Raw genomic sequence first — 20000 nt, 5'->3', positions numbered from 1 at the left:
CTCTTTACAAGTTTTGTAGTTCTATGTCTGATATCCAGGAATTTCATTTTGTGTACTCAGTCCTGTAAGAGTTGGGAATAAAATTATGCTTAAAATAATTATTTTGTATTTAAAATTAATGTCAGGAAATGTCTTAAATTTCGGTGGATGCTACGTATGTGTATCTTGTGTTTTTTGTCCGACTCATTCTACCAATGGTGCCTGACATTTGCAGACTGCAGACTGCAGACTACCTACAAATAGCACTGATAAACATTATTTAAGTCTAAGCACCCATTTCAAATAGCGCTGATAAACATTATTTAAGTCTAAGAACCCGTTTTAAAACGCTTAGCTTTCAATAAAACATCAGCAAAGGGAAAAATGGCTGGTGGTGCTATGTGTGCCTCTGATTATCAGGGCTGTCAACGCACAAACACTTCAAATATTGAGAATCGATAGAGAGGAGATGATAGATGATGTCATAAGACTTGTGACATCATTTCCGATGATGTCATATTGTGTCTTTTATGCAAAAAGAAAGACAGTACACTATCACACAATCTAGGCAAAAGTCAAAAAACACACGAAAAAGTAGTCATTGGCATTGCAACATAATGATTTGATTGGTTTATTTCCGACCAATCACATTATTGCTCAAATTACAGTCTGTCAATAGCAACACTTAAAAGAACAGTTTATCTGAGCTTATGCGGAAATAATCGTTTTTATTGATGTTAAAATAACTGAAAATGGTATTTGAAATTTTGTTGTGAAAGTTGATTCTCACTAGAAATGACAAACTTTGGCGATTAATCAGGAGATTTCAGATCATAAGCTTGAGATCGGGAGATTCAGGGAGATTCAGTCCAAAATCTGGAGTCTCTCAGATTATCCGGGAGAGTTGGCAGCCCTCTATCATTACAGATAATTGAAAGTGAATTCTCAAGGTATGAAAGTATTGTAAACTACATGTAATCAGAAAGGAGAATATTTAAGTTTACAGTTCAAGTGTAGGTGCACTTCAAGTTATTTTGAAGGAGGCTTTTACAATGCAATCATAGTTCTGGTGTATATAAGTTTATACAGCTGTATGGACTTAGAGTGTTTTGATATTGCATCCTGGTTTTAGGCAGAAGTAAATCTATTCTACCATGAAAATACCCAAGACAGCGAAAGTGATGCAGATTCAACAGACAGTGAGGAGAGCGAATATTCTGGATTAGAGAGTGAACCAGAAGCATCTAGCGACGAAGAAAGTGATCAGGAATTGGTAAATCTTTAAATACCCTAGTATTTGGAAAAGTGCTGTCGTGGTGATTTTCTCAATACGGACTGTATCTTAATTCATTCTTCACATTGTTTGATGACAAGATTTCAGTTAAAACAGTACCACCATTTAAAAGCTAGTCATGTTAATGTTTTATTTTTTAATTTCATGTTGAAAGGAAATTTTCACAATAGCCAATAATTTAGCCAGCTATACAAGCAATCCGATATTAAAGAAAAGCTGTGATAAATCATTTTAGTGTAACACTCGAATTTGGTAACTTGGGTGTACAGAACAAAATGATCATTTTTCCAGACTTGAGGGTTGGACACTTGTCATCTCCAGGGGTTTCATTGAAGTTTGCTTGTAGCAAAGGAAGTCATCAGGGTTCTGAAGTCAGGGGTTTGAATTTTTTTGGCAAGAGGTACCTGTAGTCAAAGATGGACAAAACAACCTGGCAAAGGTCCATTGCCTACCACCCAATTTTCCTGTTGCTTGGTCCTTGATGAAACACCCGTAACCCTCTGAAGCAACATAACCAAGCGGCCCTCTTTGTTGGCGAACCTGTTTTTCCAGACCAGGGATTGCTGGGCAAGCATTCCCTCAGCCTCTTACATGTACCCCAATTTCCCTGTGGGCAGAATGGGAAAAATCCTCTCAAAGGACTTCCTTCTCTAGCACAAGAGTGCTTGCAGAGCAGGCTACTGCCATGGTAAATTTGTGGGCTCATATTACAGCTGTACATGTACTTTAAAGAAGTTACATTTTGGTTACGTGAAGCAACACCTGTGATTTCATAAATTAGGAAAGGGATTTTCCAAAAAGTTTTCACAGCATTTTTTTGCAAGTACATTGACATGTTTTCCTCAATTATAGGAAAATGATGAAAAGGGACTTGAGTCCTCAGATGACAGTGAAGGAGAAGAAGTGGAAATTTTTGAGAAAGAGAGGGGAAAGGAACATGAGGAGAAAAACAACAATGATAAAGTGAAAGCTTCTGAAAATGTGACAGATGGTTTTGATGAGGACAACACATCTGATGAGGAGGTACATGTTAATAATAATAATAATAATAATAATAATAATAATAATAATAATAATAATAATAATAATAATAATAATAATAAGAAGAAGAAGAAGAAGAAGAAGAAGAAGAAGACATATTTGATGTAGACCACGCCACATAGATAATGCGTTGGTGTGCAGATGAGGAGGCTTCATCTTTCAAAGACAAATTGAGTTGCGTGATTTAGAGGCCAAGATGCTTACGATGGTTTGCAATGACATTCAAGTTGAACTGGTACTCCAGGAAATAACTGGAGAAGTGCTAACCCCAGGCACAAACGCAGCTGTGGATGCCCAGCTAGACATTCACGCTTGTGGCTTTTGGAGTAGCAAGGCTCTGCCTTTTTGATGTTAAAGTTTGCTACCTGAATGCAGAATCTTAAAAAGGCCTCACCCCAAAACAAATCATTGCCAGTATGAGAATGAGAAGAAGAGGATGTATGCCAGCAGAGTGCTAGAGGTCGAACAAGGTACATTTACACCACTAGTACAACATTAATTTTACCACCAGTGGAGGAATGCCGGATGGATGTAGGAGCTACTGTATCATGGCAGATTGGCTGAACTTCCATCAACCAAGAAAGGAGAGGATTATATTACCACAATATCATGAATTTGCACCTCATTCGGCCTCTTGAGGTCTGCACTGCTGTGCTTGAGAAGCTCGTGCAACATGATTTCAAGGCTCAGGTGAATAAACTCATACAAATCCTTATTTTTATTCCCCAGAGCCTTGAAATCATACTTCGTTCTTTTAAGTTGAATTTTAATATATTGTTTTTGTGAGACTTGAATGTTCTTCATTGCATTGGCTAAACCAAAATTTATACAACAACGAAGACTGAGAATGGCCCTTTCCTGCAGTCAAATTACATATCCTCACAGGGATCACCCTTTGGGGCCCTGATCAGTTTCTCAATTTATTTCATTTAAGAAAATTCCTTGTATCCTCGCAACAATCCGTTACCACTCCACTCTTTAAATCCAGGTTTCCCTCATTGCCACTTAATGCAAGCAGGAGCCTTCCTCACGCAATCTTGTTTGTTAGTGTAAACAGAATGTGATTATTGCTACCCATAAAAGTTAAATAAGCCTACATTGACCCATCCCATGTAAACGCCTCCAGGCGTCTTGTTAACAAGCAGAACAAGACTATCACCATGCTGCAGATAAGCCAAAAATCGGCAGCAGCAAACGCACAAGTCCCCCCCCCCCCCCCCCTTTCCCTTTCGCTGGGAACTCAAGTAGCAATACCCGGGCTACCTGGACAAACAGTCAAGTTAACATCATAATGAACATCCTGGGCAGGTATTCAAAGGGACTCAGAAGTGCAACAAAGAAGCCACCAGAAGGACGCAGTAAGGAGGTGCTGACAGGAACAAATGCAAAAATCAGTTTTGTGCAGTAGTTTGAACATTGCAAGATCCTTCAAGGTCTTATGCTAGAGAGTCGCAAATAGCAATACACAAACAAAATAATACAGAGAATAGAGCTATACAAGATCTGTTATCAATAGAAGCTATTAATTTTTTTGAAGGACATTATTAATTATTAGTTTTATGGTATCCACAGACATGGCAAGCTATGGTTGCACGACCTAGCTCGTAGTTTTAATTCAGATCTGGCATCCAGATGTAGTATGCTGCCTGTAATAAATAATTTAGTAATAATAGTAGGAACTTTCTTCATTCAATTCAATGAAAGGGAAGGATACTAGGGGTTATCCTGTCGAGGGTATCCACGCACAGCCAGATTTGATTGACTGAGAGTCGATTTTGATGAGGAAGGAAAACCAGAGTAGCCAGAGAAAAACCCTCAGAGTCAGATTGAGATGGACTGAAAACTCAGCCCACCTACGACCTCATGGCCAAGGTCAGAGTTGAACGTGGGTCGCAGATGTGGGAGGTGCAGTTGAATGATAAGATCTAAGCCACTCTGACTCCCCATGTACACAAGTGAATGACATTGTCTTTCATCAGAAAGTTACATGTAGTTGTTCCCAACAGGGTAACGAGATTGAGTAAAATATTCATTCTATGCGAAAACATAATTATTAATACCGATAATAAGTGATTTATTATCCTACATTGTACATTATTAATTTTGCTCTCCATGCAGAGATTTTATGGTACATGTATGAAAGACTTTCATGAAAGTGTGACTACTGCACGACTTCTGCAGTACAAAAACGCAGCTGGGCCTTCATCTTTACAAATAACCAACAGTACAAACAATAAATTTCAATGTACAACATCACAGAGTATTTTGTACAAAAAATTTGGACAATATAATTTAGCATCATGATGACAAAACTACATGTAGTGGACATGTACAATATATTTTCAGGACAAAAGAGAGTTCTAAATGATCGTCACACTTACTTGGACAATTCAAGTGAAAATATTATTTTTCTAGCTCTCATGTTATTTTTCAAATTATTTTTTTTCCAAGTTCAAAACTTTTCAAACTAGTTCAATTTTGATTTTCCTTTTAGGTTGTGATAGTGAGTATTAGATAAAGAAAAATCCAAATCAAACTGGTTAAAAAAAATTAAAGCACAGAAAAAATGAAATACAACATTACATACATGTACACACCTGAAAAATTTAGTTGGCAAAAAAAAATTTACATTTCTTTCAAATGTTTAGGAGTTGTGCTTCACTACAGGTACAACAGCAGTACATTAATTTTAGTTTCACTTTAATTTTGACTTGTTTGATTTTTCTCCTATGTAATATTAGGATGCTCGAAACACAGTTGGAAACATCCCTATAGAGTGGTATAATGATTATCCTCACATAGGATACAACTTGGATGGAAAAAGAATACTTAAGCCTGCTACTGCAGATGAGGTTAGTGTACAAAAAAATTAGGACAGTCAGCTCCCATATCGAATACCTCACCCAAATGGCAAAAAAAACCCATGCAACTCTGCCTTGAGCCCCCACTCTAGGGTCCCATAAACAGATTAGATGCATGAAAGGAAAAAACAAAAAGGATGGGCTAGGTTGGGAATGCTTGAAAAAACTGTGGGAAAACTGCTCAGGACTGCTGGAAAAAAAAAATTACTACAGATGCAACAATCCACTTGAGCCTGCACTTGTTAGATAGATTGACTGTTGATCAGAAGAACTTTATCATTATATTATTTTTATTTTAGTTAAATTGTCATTTAATGAATTGATGACACTTAACTGAACCGGTTATACATGTAGTGCTCTATAGTACGTGTTTGAATGTATGTATGTGAGCTACATGTGTTCAATCTCTTCATTAATATTGTTTACTAACCTATACCAATGAAAACATTTGTTTTCAGCTGGATCAGTTCTTATCCAAAATGGATGATCCTAACTACTGGTAAGATCATTTTAAAACTGGAATTTGGCTACATGTGTGTGAAGATTGACTTTGAGGCAATAATAATACAGTACATTACTGACCTTACTACAGTATACATACTATAATTATACTGTATGTCACCATACCGTATTAAAAAGTAAAAGTAAAGTAAAGTAACCATATTTAACGTCGATAACTCGCAACAGTAATTCAACTGACAAACCTGAGGTCGACGGTGCACTCATTTTACTCCCCCCTCTCCATCAGTGCTCTGTTTTACGGGTATTCAAAGCTACTTAGCTACACGGAAAGGAAAGAAGTCGAAACAAGGATGCAAGATCCGGGAATCGAACTCAGGACCTCTTGCACCAAGGCCGCCCATTAACCGAGTGTGCCATCCTTGCTCCTTTGTCTTTGTCTTTGGAACAATGAGAAGTTACTTTTAAATTAATAGAAGTTGTCATCTTTACAGGAGAACAGTCAGAGACAAAGCAACAATGAGAGAAGTCATTCTGTCCAATGAGGAGCTGGATATAATTAACAGGCTTCAAAATTGTCAGTTCCCAAGTACTGGCTATGATCCTTACGAGGTTAGATACACAAATCCTCATGAGGAAACTGTAGCAAATTGGTAATGTTGTGCAGGATTTTTTTTAACAGTGAGAGGGACTTGTTAATAATTATTATTAGTTTTTAATTATCTGCGTGCAAAATTGCTTTAAAACAGCTTTTCATTTCCAAAGTAATTTGATCATCCTACAGTGTAACTTGTCCATTGCTGTGACATGTGCATGTACATTATTGCGTACAAAAAAAAAAATAATGTAGGTAGACCATTCCAAAAGATAATACAGTGTCCCGTATGATTCTTGCCAAAGAATCTCTCGAGGGTGACTGCCAATCCAACAATAAGTAGGTTGCACACTTATTATCAGTTATACATGTACATTGTAAATTAATTGATGTGAGGGTGGTTTTCTTCAATGATATTTATTGTTGACATTAGTGTTGTTGTTGAGAATGTAATGGTGTATTGTCTCCCTTAAAGTGGTTGTGGTTCCTTACAAGAGGTTCTATTAAAATGAATTTTTCTTGAACTCTAAGTAGCTACATGTATTTTTGGTCATGTATTATTAGAAGGTGTCTTAAACTTCAAGAGGCAAAAAAGGCAAGCTGGTTCAATTAATCCTGTAATTCAAATGCTTTTTTTTTCCTTCATACTCTAGCCATATGTGGATTTCTTCACCGGTGAAAAGATGATTCACCCAGTAGGCAATGTTCCTGAACCCAAGTCTCGTCACATCCCATCCAAGTGGGAACATAAAAAGGTAAGGCTTTTGGCAAGAATATAATTTTTTTTGTCAGGAATTATTGTTTAAAGTACATACTGCCATCTTTCCTGCTAGCAGAGGCCTCTTTTCTTAAAGTGCCCCAGTAACCCCAAAATATTTTTTTCGCTGAAATGAATCTTTGCACCAGTTCGAGACGCATTGCGGCCACTTTTTGCTTTTTCTAACAAATCCTGCCATTTTATAGGCTTTGTAAGTTGCGAAAATTCAAGCATCTTTTGTTCACGACCGAGTCAGAAGGGGAGTGGGTCTATTCCTGATTTGACGTCACAAATGAATCTACTTTGCATGCATCTTTACAAAGAGTTAATGTAATGTAAATCAGTTTGTGACGTCAAATCAGGAATAGACCCACTCCCCTTCTGACTTGGTCGTGAACAAAAGATGCTTCGATTTTCGCAACTTTCGAAGCGTATAAAATGGCAGGATTTGTTAGAAAAATGAAAAATGGCCGCAATGCTTTTCGAACAGATGCAAAGATTCATTTTAGCGAAAAAAATATTCATTTAATTAAATTTCATTTAATTTCACTGTTGTGCTTTAGTGAGATGGTAGAGTGTGGCCACTCAGTACTGCCACATACATTGTATTCTCAATAATGTTAGCGTTAACCCAAGGCAGAGGGCAACCCAGCAAAATTCATACAATCCATACTGTACATTCTAACTTTGTCATAAGACAATAAAGGAAAAATCACCAAATGCAACAAATACTAAAAGTGAAAAACTGAAAATTCTACTCTCTCTCTCTACATTAATAATAATAATAATAATAATAATAATAATAATAATAATAATTATAATAACAATAATACTTATTATTATTATTATTATTATTATTAATGATGTAGAGGGAGAGTTTATTATTATTATTATTATTATTATTATTATTATTATTATTCTGATGGTTGATCTTTCTGTGTGAAATAGATTATGAAGATTGTCAGAGCCATCAGAAATGGCTGGATAAAGCCAAAGAAAGATGTTAAGTCTGATAAGCCAAGATATTACCTTATCTGGGATAAAGAAGATGTCCAGGTTTGTATCCTACTCAGAGCTGAGTTAATGGAACTTAAAATGAGGGAGTTGGGTTGGGGTGCCGGGGGTAATAATAGTAATAATAATAGTAATAATAATAGTAATAATAATAATAATAATAATAATAGTAATAATAATAATAATAATAATAATAATAATAATAATAACAATAATAACAACTACTTTACCGTAAGTGTCGAGGTTATTTAGCAAAGCGTGAGTGCTCTACTAACCGGAGTACCGGAGGGAAACCTCTTGAAGCAGAGTAGAGAACCAACAAACTCAATCCACATAATTATGGTGTTTAATGCCGGTATAGTTCCTGGGCCACATTGGTGGAAGGCGAGTGCTCTCACCCCTCGCCAGCCCTGCTCCCAAAAAGAGTCATTATCATCAATGCAAGAGGTTGTCAACTGTAACCCATGGCTGTCTAATCTTTTTTCTAGTGGCCTGTTTGATTATGGTATCTTGTATGGAAAAGGAAATAGGAGGGAAGGGCAATTACAGCTGTATGAAAGCTGGATCTGTTGAGGGAACAGTGAAAATGTCACATCGTACCATGGAAAAGTAAATTATTATTAGCTTGATCCATACAAGTTCCGCTTACATTTGCTATCAAGGGGAACTTTTTGCTAATCATAATAACAGTAAATAAAATTATTGTCATTTTGTGTAGACTTGTTGTTCTGTCAAGTCATGGCAAAAAAGAAATTGCCAGACCCTAACTTGTTTTGGGTTTTTCAAAAAAATTGAAATTGTGCAATACAGGGTCATGAAAAAACAAGTATTAGAGAGCTGAAGGACGAGACATTTTTGTCAAATCGGAGGCCCAATAGCCAAGGAGAAACTGGGTCGAGACTGGGGTCCGTGAAGTGACTTGTTTACATTAATTAAGCCTGTCATGTCAGTGATTTTGAGGTATCACTAGCTTTACAGCAGTTTTTAATTCTTTCTTCATACTGAATCTTTAATATGAAAGACTAGAGATACATGTACGGTGTGGCTTTTCAGAGCTATGATCAAGGATTGATTTCAGACCTGATGAACGCATTGTTTTATTGGAAGCGAACACACCTTGTTCCAAAATGGCCACCATTTGCCTTGGCATTGCCAGCACATTAAAATTAAAGACCACAGAAAAAAATAACACATACACATTCAAAAGAAGGATATCTCAAGGATAGCAAAATTTGTTTCCTTTTTGAAAGATAGTTAATTAATATCTTTCAAAAAGGCCTTGCTCTAGGTTTTTTTGTGCAAGTCTTTAAGTCTTGGCAGCTGCAGCACTGTCATGTGTACAACTGATAAAGGAAAGTTTCTTTGATAAATAGTAGGAAATAGAAAGTTCGTTGTCCTGATCAGTATACGCAGAAAAACAACAAAAATCAATCGAAGCAGAAAGTTAGGAATGTGCATAAAATTAACTTACATGTACATTGGAGCTTTTCATTACGAATGGCAAATACCCACCTTTGACATTCGTAACTTGACGTTTGTGATGCATGACATACCGGTATAAGTCTTCTTTGAAAAATCACTTCCAGACAAAGTTCATGTTGACAAAAACATCTTGTAAGGATGAGGGTTACTGTAAGCTCTACATGACCTGAAACTTATAAATTACTGGAAGTATCTTTCACCATTAATTTTATTGCTGAAACATTGGCTAGAATTTATCAGAATAAGTATAAGACAGGAGATATTGTGTGAAAACTCCATTAATAAGTTTATTTTTTTTTTGCAGCTCACTTTGCGACAAAAAATGCACATCCCTGCACCCAAAATGAAACTACCAGGTATAACCATGTGGATTGAAATCTTCTTCTTCTTGTTCTTCTTCTTGTTCTTCTTCTTCTTGTTCTTCTTCTTCTTCTTCTTCTTCTTCTTCTTCTTCTTCTTCTTCTTCTTCTTCTTCTTATTATTATTATTATTATTATTAGCAGCAGCAGCAGCAGAGCACCACGCTCCAAAGGCACGCACACTGAACACCATGGGTAAAAAAATATGGTAACCCATCTGTGTGACAAAATTGGTTTTGGTCACCGTAAGACCATACATTTAGCTCTCCATATAATGCCAATGTGACCTGTCTCACATGACCATATAACGGGCTCAAGTTAAGAGCTCATCAAGGTGGTAAAGGCAGCCATACTCCAGCTTATTTACAGCGTACATCTTTGACATTGGACATCCATGTTATGGTCAATTGACAGGTGAATGAGGGGGTTGAAGACTTTCAAGGATGAAACTACAAATTTGGAGGAGTGGAGAAAACCAAAGTAGGCAAGGGTGGAGGCAGCCCAGAACATAACATGATCTTGGTTGGAAAAGGAGAGGGACTTGCATGTAAAAACAGTCTGTAATAGGAATGTGCGAGGAACATGTTGATCCAGTGTATGCTTTATCCCATGCAGGACATGCTGCAACAGCAGGTAGCCAACCAATTGATCTGGAAGGTCAAGATGAAAGTGCATTGAGCAAACAGCAAACAAACAAACAAACAAACCCTGATAGGAGATGAATAAAGCGAGAAGGAGAGATGGGTAGCAAACAGACAAAGGGTCCACCCACCAGCAGGACACGTAGAACCAACTCTGGCCCACAAGGCCTTCCCAGGCTGGCAAGTTAAGCTTTCCCACAAGGGAGGTGGGATGACTGCAGGCTGGCAGTCAGCATTTGGGTCCAGTTGACTAAAGGCTGACCAATTAAAATGAGACAGGGCATCATGGAAACAGCAAAGTGCTGAGAAGTTAATTTGGAATGTAACCCCAGCAGCTGCCACCAGAAGTGAGCAGATGAAATGCACAATATTGAGGGACATAGAGGTACGAGAGTTTGAAATATATGCCACATTGGAAAACTACAACCCACCCAAACCAGGAGGAACCCCAGACATGGGCTGAGACCACTACTGGAAAGAGTTCACTGCTCCCAACAAGCAAGGACACACCAGAGTAGACTGACCATACAGTAAACAAAGGCACAACCAAACTAAACCACCTCAGCAGCACAATGAGGGCAATTGATAAGAGACTGCAGTTGTCCTTTGGTACTCCACCGAAGAAACATCTTGTCAATTGGCAAACTGACAGAATCAAGTTCAAAGCCACTGAGCTGAAAACACATTGGGCAAACCCCAGACTGAAAGGGAGGGCCAGGTCCATACAACACCCCAACTGCCATTTCATGCCTAGAAGGCATCATTCACAGGGGTGAGTGGTAATGTTGCAACATGCAGACCCAATGCCAAGCTTGGCCATCAGGGCCCCAGACCAAATTTGCACAGCATCCCAACGACGCTGTCAACTTTTATATCTTGAAGTGGGTTATAATCCTCAGGTCGATTCCCCAACAAATGCAAGCACCAGTAGGAGATGACGTGTCCAGAACAAAATGTCACCAACTAGATTGATTACCTTCAGAAATCAAACAATGATCTCAGGACATTAGTAGTGGATGCATTGTTTTCCCTCAAAGAATGCAGAGAAGCAACAGGGTTGAAGCCCAAACAAAACCCTGTGAAAGACCTGGAAGGACCCCAGACACTGAGGCCTGGTCAGGGTGGAGCTGAAGAGCAAGGGCAAACCCACCAAAACCAAGGACACCGGTGGCAAGCCCTCATAAACTGCAAGAGAAAGTGGGAGGGAAAATGAACCCCCAACAAAACAACCAGCCCCACTTTAAATTCTTAATAAAAATCATATGGAAAAGCCAACAAGAAGAATGACAACCCAGTGGCAATAAAGCAATCATTGTGCATCAAGAGCAGCAAACATGCTTCAGCAAAAAGCAAAGCCAAAGCCACGCAACCGTCCATAATAACAAAAAATCACACACGCAGAACATAATTGCAGAGGTGGCATAAATTGAGCAACCTTTATGACATTTTCCCTTCTTGCTCTTGGGGCTGGGGGATCTGGTTGAAGTTGGAAGAACAAACAGATGCAAAGTGGCATGTGTGAGAGGGCACCATGCAAAAACTGTTATTCCAAGAGTTGCATACCACTGCAGAGGAACTCCAACTTAATTCCGTGAAGGAACATAAAACACTAGTGCCACTGGCTTGAAAGTTAAACAACTGAACATTGATACTGGACCAATCTGCAAGTGTAGTGGTGGCTGCATGTTCACAAAATGCTGTTTCTTAAGCCAGCCAGGTATTGCCTTGGAATTGGTGGAATATGTAAGATCAAAAGTTTATGAAGAGTTAAATCATGCCATCTTGAAGGAAAATGAGTTAAGAGCATAAATTAAATAAAAAAATTGAAAAGGCTTCCGACCAGGGAATGATATACGTAAATCTTTAATTTTTTGCATGTGAAGCTTGGTAGAAGACATTAAGATAACTGTACTGTTGAAAAGAAACTGAGGCCCCGACTCACTTTCCCTCAAGTTGACGGACAGAAGTAATTGGCGAAACTTTCCAGCAACAGTACGCAAAACTATTTTTGTATGGAACCAGTAAGAATCTAGGCCCAGCAATGAACGACTGCTGAAGGGACAGCAAGAAGGACAGGAACAATGAGTTGAGGAAAAAAGATGAAGCACATAGTATGAATGAGCCTGCTGGCAAACTGAGCGACAACATTGTTGGTGAGGCGAACATATTAACAAGAGAATGAACCAAAATAGGTCTACCTGCACCTTAGAAGCTGGTAGTTGTGCTGTGGAAGGGGCCACTGGCAAACTGGGGCATGGCAAAGAAGAATTGGACATAGCCGAAGGTGTAGCGGCCAGCAGGAATAAATTTGAGGTTCCCCGAGTCAAAATTTCATTGACAATGGAAGCAGTTAACAGTTAATTATTCTAGAGATAAACTGGGGTCTGAGGATGAACAGAGCATAATACTAGGTGAGCCTGCTGAAGGACAACTTGATGCAGAAAGCTCTGGACTGACGGGAGAAAGATCAGAGTTTGAGTTTTTCTGGATCGGTGACCATGCCAAAATAAGCCCTTCACAAATGAAGTGCTTTCCTTTTTGATGAAATAAGTGTAGGAGCAAATGAAGAACCAGGTTTTCCAGAGATCGTAAAGAAGCAAGCAAGGAAAAAAGCAACTCAAACCAAAGCACTTGCCCCTGCAAACCTCCCTGGAGACCCCCAAATATTCCAGGCTGAACAGCTGGCTTATATTTAGCCTCATTTTAAAATTAAGTGTTCTTTCACAACAATTCCTGACATGTAAAAAAAATTCAATGTTGTGTTCTCAAGCACTTTTCTTTTCAGTTAGTCTAACCTTTTGCCACTCATGACTTGTTACAGGCCATGAAGAGTCATACAATCCTCCACCGGAGTACTTACCTACAGAGGATGAGGTAGGACTGACTTTGAAGGGAATAAAACCTGATATTGAAAGTGCTTTTTCTAATTAATACTAATTTTGACTAGATAATGGATTAAGAAGAACTGGATTACTTTATTTCTTCACAGATAGCAGCCTGGGAAGCTATGGATCCTGAAGACAGAACACAGAAATTCCTACCGAAAAAGTTAGTAGCGTTCTGCTGTTTGCCAATTTGATGGACTAGTATTTTGTCTCATTCAGTTAATGATACCACTGAAGGAAGTTTATGTTGGGGATAATAATATTAATAAGGCATACTTGTGTGCCACTCTGCCGTTCATTAACCCAGCCAAATGTAAGGTCGTCGTAGGTTCTGTCAGAGCAAATCTAAACGCTTTTTGTATTGTGATTGAGTCAAGTGACAGAGCTGCAAAGGACCCCACGTCTTTTTGTTGGCCTTTTTAGCGAGGATAGTAATAGATGTTACATCATTGGCCAGCACATTGGGAAGCTTTATTAATTTGTTGCGCCTACAAAATAACATCAGCAACTGGAGAAGAAAACAGGACGATGTCCCAATTAGCTGTATTTGTTCATCTCTAGATATTCAAGCCTGCGTCTTGTTCCTGCTTACAACAAGTTTATCCAGGAAAGATTTGAGCGGTGTCTTGACTTGTATCTGTGTCCAAGACAGAGAAAGATGAGGGTGAGTGTAATAGCTAATGTGGTTTTTTTGTGTGTTTCATAGTAATTAAGTTTTGGGTGATTGACTGTGTAATTAAGGCCCTGTTTACAAGGAGAGAGGGTTACCCTAGTGGGAGGGTTGCCCTAGCACTCAGATATTTCTTCCTTTTTTGAGCAATGTGTTGATAAGGCAGATAGGGTTAACCTGGTAATAGGGTAACCCTAGCAGTAGGGTTACCCACCCTCCTTGTAAACAGGGCCTAACATTGGCAACTACCAGTACTGTTCTGGTGTGATTCTTATTACACATAACTTAAACATTTTTCTGAACACCAATAACCATAACTCTACCAAACTTGAAAGTAAAGATATTGAAATACTCCATTTACCCCAAAGCCCCTGAACTCTGCTGAGCAGTGTTGTGCCAGGATAGAAAAAATTACACTGTCCAAACTGTTGTAATTAGTGCTAAATTTAATATCAGGCTTAACAGTTGTTGATTTTCACTGTTGTATATAGGCCCGTATAAATCCTGAGGATCTTATACCCAAACTTCCACGACCAAGAGATCTACAACCATTTCCTTCAACTGAATCCATTGTAAGTACAAGTAGTGTTGAGTGATTGATCCTAGAAACTTCGTGCTGCATTGGTGGAAGAGTAAAACACAAGAATATGTCAAATGACTCAGTTGATATTAAAAGGTCAAACTGTATCTGTGAAAAGATAAAATAGCTGAGGTTTTGAGTGTTGGCCCTTTGTCAGAGTACATTCCTTTGTATTTTTGTGAAATACCAGCCAATTGTATCACGCAACAGAATGTGCATTATGTAGATCACATGATTGAAAGTAAGAGAGCAAACACTAATGATAATATTATTTTGAAGAAGATAAATACTGATAACTGCTCAAAATTTGGCTGTGATTAGTTTAAACAGCTTAACACAAAAACAATCAGTTAACAGTTCAGTTTTTTTATCTGCCAGGCATACTCTGACAACTTTGCTCGATGTTAATACTGCATTGCTTAATTTTAAATTCATGGTTGATTTTTAGGTATACAAGGGTCATACTGGTGCAGTGAGATGTATTTCTGTTGATCCATCAGGACAATGGATGGCTTCAGGTTTATAACGCATTTCTTGCACACAACATTGGTGTAACAGACCTGGTTAAAATAATATGGTACTTGTAGATGTAGCCTGCGCAGCAAGTGTTCCCATTCCAGCAAAGATTTTCTGCATTGAGTTGGAAAGCAAACCCATCCTCCAAACTCTGTTTCCACCCCAACTTTTGCACGGCTGGAAAGAAGGAAATCTTGGCTGGTACAGGAACGCAGACTACAGTAGGAGCAACATGATTGGGATTTTTGTATTTGTATTGACAATGGTGAACCACATTTACATGTAGGCAGGCAATAATATTATTGTGAAGCCCACATAGAGATTTGTGTCACATGGACCTAATTTAATGGCCTGGCTTCCACGTGTCTCCCATGCAGTATAGCCCAGTGGTGAAGCATCCGAAGCAGTTATTAAAAGCTCATAGATTCAACTCCTGCAAAGGATCACTCTAATATTTTTCAAATATCCTCAAGTCAACAAAGAACAAATTTCTTCTTGATTCCTGAATAGTTAATCTGACTTTTAAAATGAACGTGTGATAAAGTAGGTTAGTAATATTATTGGTCCATAACCACTGTTTTACAGAAAGGTTATTCTGGATTTACAAGGGTTTTGTGTGTGAACACAATAACCATACGTTTTTCAGGCTCCCACCATGCACCAACATAACATAAAGAATAAATTTATTCACCAGCTTTTTTCCTTTGCTTCTTTGTCAGGTGGTGATGATAAAGTTTTGAAGTTATGGGAAGTTTGCACAGGACGTTGTCTCAAGACGTTGGAGTGTGGTGGTGCTGTGCACAGTATGGCATGGAACCCAAATTCTTCCCTTACTCTTCTTGCTGTGGCAGTGTAAGTTTTTTTGTCATGTGGACAGCTGCTCCAGGCAATCAGATAGAGTCAAGCAGGGAAAATGCTGCATTAATCAAAAATCTTACATTGCTACAAACGTTTGCTCTCCCACAATCTCAATTTCTTGAACTGCTCATGATGGTATATTGTGTCTTGTTAGTTAAATCACTCCTGTCTGTAGGAATTCTCCTCTTAGCAGGATTTGTGTGGGTTCTTTTGGGATATCATGTTGCGCGACCCATTGCCCAAAGATTTAACACCAGTCTGCTATGCATGATTGAAAGATTTTTTAGTCCATTTAAGGCAATGACACGTGGCCACTTTGTTTCAAAACAAATGAAAATTGACCTTTAAGGAAGTAGGGTGCATGGAACCCAGCTAACAGCTACATCGTTCTATCAGAGAGAAAATGTGTCCAAATATTAGGGATTTATTCCACCGGATATATCGGAATGGCTATTTGTAACACCGAGTCTTTTAGGTTCAGTGCTTCAGTAAGCTGCCCGTTTTTTTGCGTGTTCGATATTTTTACCGATGAATTATGTTCTTCTTACTCATTTTAACATAACTGTGTCATAACGAACACTCCTTTATCGATCAATACCGACAGGATCTGTTTGGTTTTATCAGAGCTTTATTAACATGATTGCGTACTGGTTTCTTTCCCCTAGACAACAGAATTCGTTTTCTTTCTTTTTTTCAGTGAAGACAGAGCTGTAATTTTTAACCATCTGCTTGGTGATAAACTTCTGTGTGCAGCCACTGATGAACTTATTGAATCGTATTCTTCAGAAGATTCTTCCCAAGGTAACTATATGGATAAGGTAACGTTTTTTGAAAACTTGCCACCGTTTCTCTACGTCATTGAACTTGAACGTAAAAACTTGAGGCCAGTCAGTCTACGCAAAAAAATTACTTGGGAGGTCTTTGTTTAAACTAAGAAAAAACTAAAATTCTTTATTGTGTTTTCCTTAAAGCTTGAGATTTGGTCATTTTTTACCAAATTTGCGGATAACGGGAAAGAAATGCGCTGTAGCCTAAACGCCTTTTCTCTCGCACAAATCAGTTTAGTTGCACTCGTAGATAATTTAATTTATGTTATAGGTTGGTGTTCTCATTTATGTCTTTTTTGGAGATCTTAAAGCGACCCGGTACACCTTCAAGCAGTGCCAAAACCCTATGCTCATTACACAAATCAATTATTTTGGGTGTGTTGTAAATTTTTTTGATGACATTTGGGTATTTTCGGGACGAGATATTTTTTCTCAAAAGAGTGGTGAAATTGGGAGCAATAAGGCATACTCCAGATTTATTGTATTTTTAAGAATTCGAATTTAAATTTTAAATTGGTATATGTACACCCAAACAGTCCCCTACCAACCTGGGGGGCAACTGTCGGTTTGTGTTCCAAAAAATAATTCTCTTTCTAGTTTTATCACTTTCTTAAACCTCTTAACATTTCATTCAAATTCATGTCTACCCCTCCCTGAAGGCCTTCAAGTAAGAAATCAAACGTTTTATTGTCACCACTACATTCAACTGTCATTTCAGCGAACCCTTGTGGGAGATAGAATCCTCATTTTGTATCTGTAATAGCCAAGGACTTTTCCTACAGTATTTCACATGATCGTATTTATACTGCTGTGTGATCTCGTTTTGTATAATTCGTAGTTGACGATTTAGACCACGATAAATTGTCAAATTTTACTTTTCAGACCTCGAAGAATAAGTAGCACTGAATAGCGTGTCGGTCTGCACCGAAAAAAGCAGGGGCACCCAAAGATTTGGTCCCCGTTGTAGATAAAGAGTTTTCCGTAATAAAGAGTTGACTTCTTATCGCTTCTAATTTACAGCTGAGCCAAAGGATTCTGGAGTAGAATGGACGCAAGTCTCAGAAGAAAGGCACAAAGAAGGAGAGCGTTTAGCGATAAAACATAGCAAGGTAAAATCATAATTTTTCAGACATAATTTGAACACTTTTCCAGTTAGTTACAAAAAACATCAAGTGAGTCAGTGCGAGAAAAGCACTGTGGTAATTGGCCATTTCTGAGTTCATGTCTGCCTCCTTTTCAAAGCGAGTGTAGGTGCGAAGGTATTTCTTATGGGTTTTCATTCGTACGTAAAGTAGAACTAATTACTATTACAAAAACTTTCCACTTAGTTCGCTTTGAAGAGGAGGCTGACTTGAACTCGGAAATGTGTGTATTCAGTTGGCCAAATTGGAGAACAGTGGAGAATTAATAAATTCTTACTAACCGAGCGCGAGGGCCGTACTGGGGAATATTGGCCCGAGGTCGTGGCAGTATGGACCGAGCGCAGCGAGGTCCGTGCAAAAACGACCGAGGGCCAATATTCCCCAGTACGGCTCGAGCTAGTTCGGTTAGTAAGTAGTTTATTATATGGCTTTTTAATTACCTTTTGCTTTGTTTTTGCAAGCCCGTAATCGGCCCGTGGGCATTACGGGAGAATAATGCCCTACAATTCAGTCACAATTAGCCAATCAGAGCACGCGTTATATCGGCTACAAACACAAGCCATATAATAAGACAATTTATTATCTTCTTTTAACTGCATGCCTCGCGAAAGAGCACGCACCTCACGTTTTGAAGTATTCATTTTGACTTACAGTGTACTAGCATCTTCTATTGTATGTAAGTTGTTTTATAGTCAGTCGATGATTTTCAGATATTCGAGCGAAATGTAAACCTGTCTAAATACGGGGCAAGACGTGCAATCACAGGTTTAGATATGCGTGTTATTCATGATTCATTTTTTGTTATCACTTTATCTTGATTATTTTTCTTCAACAGCCTATTTCACAGATCACGTGGCATGGAAAAGGCGACTACTTTGCGACTGTTGTACCCCAAGGTAATGTTTTTCCATGATGTCTCATTTGGATCATAAAAATTCCTAAAGATAACGATTTTTTTTTTTGCGATGAATCTTTGTTGTACCTGTAGGATGCAACAAATCCGTGTTTGTCCATCAGATGACCAAGCGTCGAAGCCAGGTAGGGTTTTTTTTTTCATCCATCAGGCTGTGCGTTTTTTCTTTAATTCACTCGTTCATTGGTAATTCTCCTGATGCAAGAAGTCGATGGGAAAAGAATCCGACTTTATCTCCTCTTTGTAGCTTTTGACGCTCTAAATATTAAATTATCTTTTTTTTTTCATCAGTGCCCATTCAAGAAAGCCAAAGGTCTGATCCAACGTGTGCTTTTTCACCCAACAAGACCATTCCTCTTTGTAGCTGTAAGTTTCTAGCTTTGGCTCCTTTGGTCGTCAGAACAGCCGAGTCACTCATTTATTTCCAAGGTTGTTTGACGAAAGTTTATTCAAACACTGTAGTGGAAGTCCAGCTTTGTTCGAGTGCCATGCACCTTAGAAATTAAGTCATGCGTAAAGTAAAGAAATTTCCATCACAAGCATTTGGCTCTTAAACTGGCTTTGAAAACGAGGCTGAAATGAACTTGGAAATGATCTTTTACAGATGGATGCCAGACCCTCGGTTCCCCCAAGCAACGGTTATCATTTCGTGCTCGCTACACTGACGCATGTATCATTCTTGATTTCATTGTGAAGTTATACGTATTAAGGCGATGGCATTACGCCTCTCCCCACGCACCGAAGTTCATGTTCAAATCTTGGACTGACTTCGACAGTATGAGTAGGGCTAAGAGAGAATGTACGTTTTAGATCTTTCAGATTTATGTTTTTATTTAAAGAGAGGCTTTCTTTCGTTCTCAAGAAATTTGCGTGTGGTTTTAGGATGAAAATGTAAAAGAGAGAGTATCACGGTAATGTGCACGTTGTAGCCGTAGCGAATGTCATCGCGAATGTGTAAAAATCTCTTCACTAATGAGCAAAGGGCTGAGCGACATTTTCACGCGTAGGTGTAAATTTCCCGCACGAATTATAACGTCGCTTCCGATTGGCTTATAAACGGTGACATTCGCTACGGCTAGAACATGCGCAGTACCGTGATACTCTCCCTTCAAATTTTTGCCCTCAAG

General features: G+C 38.5%; 1 protein-coding gene across 1 annotated transcript in view; it reads left to right on the top strand.

Annotated features, from left to right (window-relative positions):
* The window catches only part of LOC137995624 (ribosome biogenesis protein bop1-like), a 29972-nt gene that overhangs the window by 3387 nt on the left and 6585 nt on the right, over positions 1 to 20000 (top strand). Inside the window, exons 2-20 of the mRNA XM_068841153.1 lie at positions 1112 to 1252; positions 2126 to 2296; positions 5056 to 5166; positions 5634 to 5674; positions 6129 to 6246; positions 6883 to 6984; positions 7935 to 8042; positions 9787 to 9838; positions 13304 to 13356; positions 13472 to 13530; positions 13929 to 14031; positions 14529 to 14609; positions 15066 to 15135; positions 15853 to 15985; positions 16689 to 16792; positions 17839 to 17927; positions 18796 to 18856; positions 18949 to 18998; positions 19165 to 19239. Coding sequence (XP_068697254.1) covers positions 1112 to 1252; positions 2126 to 2296; positions 5056 to 5166; positions 5634 to 5674; positions 6129 to 6246; positions 6883 to 6984; positions 7935 to 8042; positions 9787 to 9838; positions 13304 to 13356; positions 13472 to 13530; positions 13929 to 14031; positions 14529 to 14609; positions 15066 to 15135; positions 15853 to 15985; positions 16689 to 16792; positions 17839 to 17927; positions 18796 to 18856; positions 18949 to 18998; positions 19165 to 19239 — 1722 coding nt within the window. The remainder of the gene's footprint in view (positions 1 to 1111; positions 1253 to 2125; positions 2297 to 5055; positions 5167 to 5633; positions 5675 to 6128; positions 6247 to 6882; positions 6985 to 7934; positions 8043 to 9786; positions 9839 to 13303; positions 13357 to 13471; positions 13531 to 13928; positions 14032 to 14528; positions 14610 to 15065; positions 15136 to 15852; positions 15986 to 16688; positions 16793 to 17838; positions 17928 to 18795; positions 18857 to 18948; positions 18999 to 19164; positions 19240 to 20000) is intronic.

The sequence above is a fragment of the Montipora foliosa genome, chromosome 1 (assembly GCF_036669935.1).
Source record: "Montipora foliosa isolate CH-2021 chromosome 1, ASM3666993v2, whole genome shotgun sequence".
Lineage (NCBI taxonomy): Eukaryota > Metazoa > Cnidaria > Anthozoa > Scleractinia > Acroporidae > Montipora > Montipora foliosa.
The sequence above is the reverse complement of the archived record's forward strand: the minus strand, read 5'-3'. Positions and strand labels throughout refer to the sequence as shown.